The following is a 10,489-nucleotide window of genomic DNA, read 5'->3' on the forward strand; positions in this document are numbered from 1 at the left end:
CGCGATCACGCGCAACGTTCCAAGAAATCACGCGTGCACGACCACGAAACCGACCTTAGTTTCTTGAACGTAATCAAAACGCAAGTCTATTAATCTAAAAAAATATAACGGGCTCCAAACTTAGGTATGCAAATTTTTAAAAATAATACCGTCCATTTCGTTTCACTTGGCGACGTTCTAATCTTCGCGGGACCTTATTATCACCGGATTTTTTTTTACTACCGTCCCTTTTGATCAGATATCGTATTTCCACCGTTTACACGCGATAAAATTCCCACCATCTACCAGCGAAGTAAGGCGTTCCGTCAAAGTTACGGGGTAACTCGCATCTACTCCCGCTGCTCACCCCTGGGACTGACCGCGAAAAAAATAACAAACAAATATAAGCGAAATAAACTCTTTAATTCCCATTAAAAATTTCCACAAAGCAATACGTTGCACATAGCTTCCACTTCTTATCTTATTAGAAATTTGTTCCCCATCTTCATCTTCTCGCCGTTTTCTCGTCGCCGGTTCATCGCCAAATAGACGAAACTGTAACGGAACGCTTCTTTTTCCGATTCGGAGCCGAACAAAAAATCGTCCAAAAGGGCCAGTTCACTTACGGAGTCCAGTTCAGACCGCACAGCAGATCTATCAGTAGACGCCCTAGTTCTCAAATGAGTTACGGGCTACCTGCCCCAAGCTCCATGTGACCATGGCAAGTTGACACACGTCAGAGGCCTACCATTGGCCGATGATAACTTTCATGTACCAGGTGAAGTTGACATTTTATGGGCGCAGATATCTACATAGAACTAGTTAGAGGTGGTATCATCAAAGGACCACCAGGTACTCCTTTGACAATAACTGCTTAAGTATGCAAGTGCACCACTGCTCAATCGAAACGCAAGTTCAACGATTTTGGGAGTTAGAAGAGATTGTACCAGCAAACAAACTCTCAGCGACAGAAGTTGAGTGTGAAAAGCTATTTAAAAAAACTCATACGGGGCAGGACTTTGGCAGGTATGTCGTACGATTACCATTCAAAACAAATCCAGACTAGCTGGGGGATTCGAGAAAAGCGGCAGTACGTCAATTTAATTTTTTAGAAAGACAATTGGAGAAAGACGCTGCAAGACGCGATAAATATCACAATTTCATGAACGAATATCTCGAACAAATGGAACGTTTACCGTCTGACCAAGTACATCAAAAAGGAACAGGTACATTCAACTTGCCACATCATTCTGTACTGAGCGAAACCAGCACTTCCACAAGTTTGCGAACTGTTTTCAAAATCTACCACAGGTGTTTCATTAAATGACATTCTCCTGGCTGGACCTTAGCTCCAAGATGATCTCGTAAACCAACTTATACGATATCGTTTCCACACCTTCGTGATGGTTGCAGACCTAGCAAAAATGTTTAGACAAATCGTGATACACCCCGACGATATCGATTTTCAACGAATCGTTTGGAGACCAAATAATTAGGTACCCATTGAAGACTACCGCCTGCTTACTGTGATATATGGTACAGCATCAGCACCATACCTTGCAGTTAAGGTACTCAAACAACTAGCACACGACGAAAAGGAAAACTTTCCGTTGGCTTCATCGGTACTCTCCAACGATTACTACGTAAACAATCTTATGTCTGGAGGGGAGTACTTGTCAAAACTATTACACATTCAAACATATTGGATTGGTGGCATCAGTGATGCTATTCGCTTTCACATTCGTAGATGCGCCCGCTGCGTGCGCCAACAAGCATCAACGGCAAAGCAATTAATGGCCGATTTGCCGTCACCCAGAGTAAGTCCGACAAGAGCCTTTCTAAAGTGTGGTGTTGATTACGCTGGGCCCTTTCTCAAGCGAGTCATCAAGGAAAGAGGGCACAAGATGTTTAAGGCATACATGGCTCTGTTTTTATGTTCTTTAACGCGCGCAATCCATTTGGAGCTAGTCAGTGAAATTACTACGGAAGCTTTCTTGGCGGCGCTGAAGCGATTTGTCTCTCGGCGCGGAAAATCGGCAGATCTATTTAGCGATTGTGGCACTAACTTCGTAGGCGCCGACAGGGAAATGAAAGACTTTCTAAAATTCATGTGCACCACAACCAACAAGGATCAATTGTCTGAATGGTGTGCCGACGAAAGCATACAGTGGCATTTTAACCCACCATCCGCGCCGCATTTTGGGGAGTTATGGGAGGTGGGCGTAAAATTCAACCTCAAGAGAGTAATAGGGGTCTAGAATTAAACATTTGAAGAAATTGCGTCATTGCTCAGATCGAGGCTTGTTTGAATTATCGACCGTGAACCCTCCTAAGCGCGGACCCAACAAGTCTAGAAGCTCTCACACCAGGACACCTTCTGATAGGAGATGCACTTACATCCATCCCAGAACCAGATCTCACAACAATACAAACCAATAGACTCACAAAGTGGCAAGTCAGCCAGCAAATCCTTCAACACTTCTAGAATAGATGGAGTAGTGAATATCTAACACTCCTACAACAGCGTCCAAAGTGGGCGACCCCTAAGCCTAATCCGAAAGTTGAGGATCAAGTCATCATAAAAGAGACAGATATACCTCCAACTAAATGGAAAATGGGACGCATTCAAACTCTCCATCCAGGAGCTGATGAGTGTGTTCGGGTCGTAACGGTAAAAACCGTTGACAAGGACTTACAAGAGCCATTACAAAACTTTACCAATTAGTCCGTCGGCCAACAGTCGATATTTAAGAAATTAGTACCACCTGGGCGGGCAAATTTTTACCTATACCACGTTATACCTTATGACCCCCTTATAAAATTTTGACGTGATAGCAATCTCGTGGGGGTAGCTTAAGGGGGTAAAAGGGGGTCAAAGGTCATTTTGGTGAATCTTTCGAAGCGTATATCTCGCCAGCCTCTCAACCGATTAAAACGGGAAGTACATCAACAAATCCCTTGAACAAAATGACATCGATTGAGTATGAACACGATGTTGTCACGTCCAGGGGTCACGTGTAAAGGCCACGCCCCATAAAATATGGTTTCGTGGTCAAATCGCCCTAAATACTTGATGCATATACTCAAATTATAGGTCTTGACGAGGGAAATACGATTATGTATGTATTAGTGCGATTCATAGTAAAATATATCACTTAATTACTAATATTAACCTTGTTTTTGTTAATATAAATATGGTGCAATCCAAATTTATATAAAAAAAATTAATGTCACAAAAGTAAGGGTAATATTTTTTGATACAAGATCGCTTTCAAACTTCAATTTTATAATGGCTGGAAATCTTAAAAATAATATTCAAAAAGTTACAAGTCGTCATCACTATCAGTAATGGAGTCACTGTCGGAGTCGCCTAGTTCGAATATTGGTGTGGCAACCTCTTCCTCCGGGTTTTTATTTTTGAATGTCTGTAATTTACACATATCGGTACAGGGTAATCCATTTACCATACACGAACAGGTTGGAAGTTTGCAAGAACGCGAGCAATTACACGATAAAAGATCTAAAACCGCTTGCGGTGCTGGACTAGTCCGCATCCAATCGATCACTAAGCTATCACCTTCAATTTTCCATCCAAAGCTTATTGGTGATGGAATTTCAGGATTTACGTGTAGAGAATTCTTCCAGATGCACGCTTGATAGTTGGAGCGCAAGATGTGCATGTATAAACAATCTTTACAGGGTGGTAGTTGACTAGAGTCTATTTTTCGTTTTTTGGAACAAAATAGACTGTATCTAAGGTCATTGACGGACGAATTTTTGTTGCGCGATAAATATATTTGGCAAGTAAAGGCTTCGATGTCTTCAGAAACGCAAGGTTCAATTTCCCACGATTCCCCAAGTTTAGCAAAGGCGTTTTGAAATTTGGAATTATTTTTCATTGTTCTCAGCGCTTTAACTTTACCACGCCCAGAAAAAGAGCTAACGGTGTCACAACCTGTGAAGGAGTGAAAACCAATTAGGGCGTCGCAGACTGATTGTCCGAGGGATTCTGATAGATTCCTTATGTCTAAGAATCTTGTCCTATTTTGGGTTCCGCATTTAAAAAACATTGGGCTTGCAATCTGATTAGAAAATGCTACACAGAAGATTAAAACGTCAGTGTCTTCGACACAAAACGTTATTGATTTTAAACCCTTATTAGCAGCGTTATTAGCGTGAAGTAGCATGCGGGTGTCAGCTTCTTCTTGGGAGGAAAATAGTTCCGAAACCTCCGTACAACTGCCACTCACGATTGAGTAGCATTTGTCATTACAAGTTACATACAGTGTTTTATTTCCCAATTTTTTATTGTACTTATCTTATTTCCATTGTTCTATTAAGAACCTAATGAGATTAGTTTATTTACTGAGGAGCATAGAAATTTTCTCCACTGCGATATAGGGTGCGCTGGTGTGATGTTTTTGAAAGTTATTTTTGTGTTTGTACCCCGTCTGCATCTCTCGGCATTTTTAATAGAAAAATCTCTGTATACATCGAAAACTACATCTATTCGCTGACATTCTAAGCCTTCTCGTAAAACCATAGACATTACCATGTCTGCGACATCTCCAAACGATTTGGGTATTCCAATTTTCTGAACTATACTCATTCCGTCTATAATGCATGCTGCTGGTTTAGCTCGGGACTCTGAAGGAGTGTTCAGTTTTTCCAGTTCTTTGGAAAGTGCGGCTTTGTTTGTCTTGCGCAGAGAACCATCTGCATTTGCAAGAGCCCAAGGCAAAGGACCAAGCGGATGAGCAAGAACTTCTCTCATGTTGAGCTGGCGGCTTTGAGCAACAAGAACCATATGGCTAAAGATATTGCGATCCGACTTGAGAATGAGGTCTTTGGTTTGTCCGCTACAAATTTTCTTTTGCCCCAAGGCAAAGGACCAAGCGGATGAGCAAGAACTTATCTCATGTTGAGCTGGCGGCTTTGAGCAACAAGAACCATATGGCTAAAGATATTGCGATCCGACTTGAGAATGAGGTCTTTGGTTTGTCCGCTACAAATTTTCTTTTACCTATTAATGCTACTGAAAGTTTTCAAGTTGCACTTTTTCATCTTGTCAAAAAAATTTGCTCTAGTTGGAAGATTTTCGAGTCTTTCCTCTTTAAAAGTTTGATAAGCTTGTTCTCCGACACTTTCAGCTCTTAAAAGATCATTCTCGACATCGGCAGGAGGTATTACACCAGTAGACAGACTGACCAAGTCAGTCTCTCCTCGTTGCATTGGGTTCAACCAAATACTTTCCATTAGTTGTAGAAGAGATTGGATATCAACTTCATCTCTTTTTACTCTCGACGTTTGAAGGTCAGGATGGTTAGGGTTGCTCTTTTTCTGATCAGTTATGTTCCTTAACTGTCTTAGACATTTACTCCTGGAATCTGAGGTGATATAATACCTAGTTATTGCTCCCGGGTTCAAGCTGAAACCCTTGGTTCCTCCCGCCGTTTGCGTATCTTTGTTTATAGTCTCTTCAATGGTTTGATCCACAGGGATTCGTCCAAATGGATTCAGTTGCCCAATTTGAACGGAAAACCCCCCTTCTCTCAGGAATTCGTCCGTCTCTGGATGAGTGTTGGGAAGTTGTGACATCTCAGCAAAGTAGACGGGAAGATACCGTGCGTAATTTATTCTGTCGTAAGCAAAGCACCATGGTATAATTTTTCGAATGGACGATAGATGAAGTAACCAGTCTCCTTCTCCTGTCGATCTGATCAAATTTAGAAGAATATCAACCATATCGATATAAGATACCCAGAATTGAGATAAAGTTCCATTATAGGTTCTCAAAATTTCCATGTATTCTTCAAACTTTACTATAATTCTTGAGAATGAAGAACTTTGTATAACCTTGTTCAAGGAATCGTAACAAATTGACTCGCTGAAACTAGATATCATTTCAAGGACTATTTTCAAGCACTCTTGGTCGTCGTCATTTCTTGTTTCTTGAAACCATTCAAGGAAACCTTTCCACGCCAATTTCAGCAACGCTTAGTATAAAGGTTTATGTACTCTAACTGCTCTGTTATAATGACGACCTTCCAAGACGCCAGAAATAGAACCTTCACTTAAAACACCAGCTTCGATGCACAGATCTTTCAATCCAGCGTCTTGATAGCGTTTTCCGATAACTGCAAGGTAGGTACAAATTGTATGAAAGGAACCCATTCTTAGAATTATACTGTGAAATGTTTCGGGGTGTTTGAAACGTATTTCCATTGCTTTCGCGTAAAGGGCTTGATCAAAAACGCAAACAATCTCAGTAAGGTTCAACGATTTCATTATAGCCAGTGACTGATTCAAAACTTCCAAGACAGTTGAAAAATCAGTTGCCGGAGAATTAATAGTTGGCAAATACCCGACTGAGTCTTGAGTTATGCCTTCACGGTCATGCGTAAGAATATTAAATCCTGTCCAACTTGCCATAGTTTGAGAGTCTTGTTGTAATAGGCGAGAGATAATCCAAACGATATTTTTATACTGGGATTGTTTAAGTTGGTGGCTTGCGTCCTGGTGTTCAGCGGTCAATATGTTTCTTGGACCAACTCTCTGACCGACGTTATACGTTTCTAAAATAGGAGGTTGAACTGCTACGCTTCTTTGTTTGGTTTTTTCTATAGATGGCAATGTATTTAAAGGGTGAGGACCAAACATTTTCGGTTGAACTGCAATTCCGTTAACGCGGTGTGAAGTTCCCTTTCCGTCTAGCGTTTTTTCCAGCCGATCTATGTTGTCCCAAGCTAAAGTTGTGTGTATTCCAGGGTAGATATTTGATGGAATAACAGAACATACGTATTCTTGCACGGTAAGCTTTTGAATACAGAGCGCTGTATCAATCTCTTCTAACTTAGTGTAAGATATACAATGTCCAAACCGATTTAAAACGTGTATTAACTCGGCATTGCCAGTTATAGACTTCACTCCAAAAGCTAGAAGTATGTGCTTTGGAAGATGGGTTTGGCCTCTTGTGACGGAATATATTAAATCTTGGGCAAAAGATGAAACGTAGCGCAGAGTTCGTGGAGATGGATTGTCTTTGATTTCGTTTTTGCACAGTAAAGTGTACAGAAACTTGGATAATGTCTTTGGAATGACAAATTGGTTCTCTAATAGATCCAGTTTAGGTGGCCAATGCTGAGGTGTAGGATTGCTTTTAATTTCATCTCTTACTTTTAGGGCGAATTTTGTGGCGATGTTGCCATCAAAATTTAGTTCGGATTTGAGTGAATTTAATTGGGCTTTTAAAGAGTAATTTTCTTTGATCAACTCGTGAAGTGATATATTTGTAGGGTATAAAAGAAGGCGACCATTGTCGTCTGAGAGTAAACAAATGCTACTTTGAAATTCGTTCTCCAACTTCCGACGAATATGTTTTTTCGTTGAGTCTTTTACCTGGGTTACTCCCAAGTAACTCATAAAGAAAACAAGCTTTTCAGTCAGATATACCATCGACACAACTTGCGATTTCAATATGACATTGTTCCGGACAAACTCGAATAGAAGATTATACGCGTTTAACACGGTTATATCATATGAATTGTCTCCAGAATGCAAGTCATTTCGATGTCATTTGCGTCTTTCTCTCGTCACGCTAAGCGTCTTCTCCGATTAAATATCAGTTTTCCAAACAATAAACCAACAATTACGATTAATACCGTTAAACCTGATAACTAATGACTTATTTTCGTACGACCGGCAGTCTTCATTACCGCTTTACCTCCTTATCCTCCACCATCACATCTAGGTCTGTCACGTCTTCTTCTCGTTGTCATCTTTTTCTGTCTTATTCTTCGTCTCGCGATATTCCTCTTCAGTTTCGAAATTCCGCATTGTTTCCCGATCCTCCACCAACACATCTATCTTCTCGTCCCCATCTTCTGTCTTACCTTTCTTCTTTGCGTCCTCCTCCTTCGTTTAACTTTTAGATTCGGATAGACGTCCACGAATTATTAATAAGGGTTATAACCCCCTTGTACGGAAAACGGTTGTAACTTACTTCTTTCTCTTCCATCTTTAGGTCTTCTTCAATCGCATCTTTTTTTCATTTCTCCTTTCGTATCTCCTCTTTTTGCTTGTTGTTATTCTTCTCGCGGTCTTCCTCCTTCGTTTCCTGATCCTCCTTATCCCGGATTTCCGCCTCTTTCTTGGTTAAAATCTCAACTTCCTACGCGTTATGTAAAACAAAACCCATAATTACTTATAAAAATGTTCGCTAAACGAAGAGTTCTAAACTTACGCCTCGTCTTCGAGGACCGAGAATGAACTTCAAATAATGGGTACGGATACTCGAAAACGTGCGACTTTGGAAAAACCCTTCTCTCCGAGCCGCCTTATAAAAATTTTCCACAAAACCATCCCCGAAATTCCTTTTCCGTCGAACGTGCCGTGTGATTTTTTGACATACCTTACTATAATTCGGTCGTCCATTTCGTTGTACCTTTCTCGTTTCGCTCTAAATAAAATAAAAAATTAGTTGAGAGCAGATAACGTTTTCTGGATTCCATCGCTTCGCGCGATGCGAATAAAAAGTGAGTTGTCTTTTTCCGAATAGATCGCCTTTCAACGGAGTCGGTCATCGTTTGCTACGAATAATAGTTCTTCAATTTAACACACGAACCTTCGAACGGAAACGCACGGTACTTACCAATTCGAGACGCACCGAAAAAGTTTTACCTCGAGGTAAAAAACCCACCCTATTTATAACGTAACAAAACGAATCTTACCAGCACCACCTTTTTCATAAATTTATATTCATATTTCTGTCCTTCTCTCCCGTTTTAAACGAGACTATCGGGCAATTACTACAAACAATTATCTTCCCAAATGTTTAGCAGCCACGTATTACAATTCCAGTTTCTTTTAAAGCAAAGCCACGCCACCGAAAATCCTTGATATTAAATGCGAACTCTAACCATCGGTTTTTAACCTCCGCAGTTACGTTCGCTAAAAAGTAGCTCGCGCTTAATTTTGTTATTACAAAACCGGACGAACTGCCCAAGCGGACGACTAAATAAAGTTTTAGAAAATATACCAAATATATGGTCTACCTATAAACAGTCGCGCTCGAAATAAAAAAGAGTGGCTGACCGACGACGAAACTCTATCTTACGCGATCACGCGCAACGTTCCAAGAAATCACGCGTGCACGACCACGAAACCGACCTTAGTTTCTTGAACGTAATCAAAACGCAAGTCTATTAATCTAAAAAAATATAACGGGCTCCAAACTTAGGTATGCAAATTTTTAAAAATAATACCGTCCATTTCGTTTCACTTGGCGACGTTCTAATCTTCGCGGGACCTTATTATCACCGGATTTTTTTTTACTACCGTCCCTTTTGATCAGATATCGTATTTCCACCGTTTACACGCGATAAAATTCCCACCATCTACCAGCGAAGTAAGGCGTTCCGTCAAAGTTACGGGGTAACTCGCATCTACTCCCGCTGCTCACCCCTGGGACTGACCGCGAAAAAAATAACAAACAAATATAAGCGAAATAAACTCTTTAATTCCCATTAAAAATTTCCACAAAGCAATACGTTGCACATAGCTTCCACTTCTTATTTTATTAGAAATTTGTTCCCCATCTTCATCTTCTCGCCGTTTTCTCGTCGCCGGTTCATCGCCAAATAGACGAAACTGTAACGGAACGCTTCTTTTTCCGATTCGGAGCCGAACAAAAAATCGTCCAAAAGGGCCAGTTCACTTACGGAGTCCAGTTCAGACCGCACAGCAGATCTATCAGTAGACGCCCTAGTTCTCAAATGAGTTACGGGCTACCTGCCCCAAGCTCCATGTGACCATGGCAAGTTGACACACGTCAGAGGCCTACCATTGGCCGATGATAACTTTCATGTACCAGGTGAAGTTGACATTTTATGGGCGCAGATATCTACATAGAACTAGTTAGAGGTGGTATCATCAAAGGACCACCAGGTACTCCTTTGACAATAACTGCTTAAGTATGCAAGTGCACCACTGCTCAATCGAAACGCAAGTTCAACGATTTTGGGAGTTAGAAGAGATTGTACCAGCAAACAAACTCTCAGCGACAGAAGTTGAGTGTGAAAAGCTATTTAAAAAAACTCATACGGGGCAGGACTTTGGCAGGTATGTCGTACGATTACCATTCAAAACAAATCCAGACTAGCTGGGGGATTCGAGAAAAGCGGCAGTACGTCAATTTAATTTTTTAGAAAGACAATTGGAGAAAGACGCTGCAAGACGCGATAAATATCACAATTTCATGAACGAATATCTCGAACAAATGGAACGTTTACCCTCTGACCAAGTACATCAAAAAGGAACAGGTACATTCAACTTGCCACATCATTCTGTACTGAGCGAAACCAGCACTTCCACAAGTTTGCGAACTGTTTTCAAAATCTACCACAGGTGTTTCATTAAATGACATTCTCCTGGCTGGACCTTAGCTCCAAGATGATCTCGTAAACCAACTTATACGATATCGTTTCCACACCTTCGTGATGGTTGCAGACCT

At 40.9% G+C, this 10,489-nt stretch overlaps 1 protein-coding gene across 1 annotated transcript; it reads left to right on the forward strand.

Annotated features, from left to right (window-relative positions):
* The first annotated feature begins 1,634 nt into the window (after window positions 1-1,634).
* On the forward strand, window positions 1,635-2,237 carry LOC149937613 (uncharacterized). The gene has a single exon (XM_090153870.1). The coding sequence runs from the start codon at window positions 1,635-1,637 to the stop codon at window positions 2,235-2,237; it is 603 nt and encodes a 200-aa protein (XP_090009996.1).
* Window positions 2,238-10,489: the final 8,252 nt, after the last annotated feature.

This window comes from Leiobunum rupestre, chromosome 7 (assembly GCF_980474605.1).
Source record: "Leiobunum rupestre chromosome 7, qqLeiRupe1.1.hap1, whole genome shotgun sequence".
Classification (NCBI taxonomy): domain Eukaryota; kingdom Metazoa; phylum Arthropoda; class Arachnida; order Opiliones; family Sclerosomatidae; genus Leiobunum; species Leiobunum rupestre.

Coding starts and splice junctions, on each gene's coding strand:
- LOC149937613 (XM_090153870.1), top strand. CDS start 1,635: ATGTCTGGAGGGGAGTACTTGTCAAAACTATTACACATTCAAACATAT.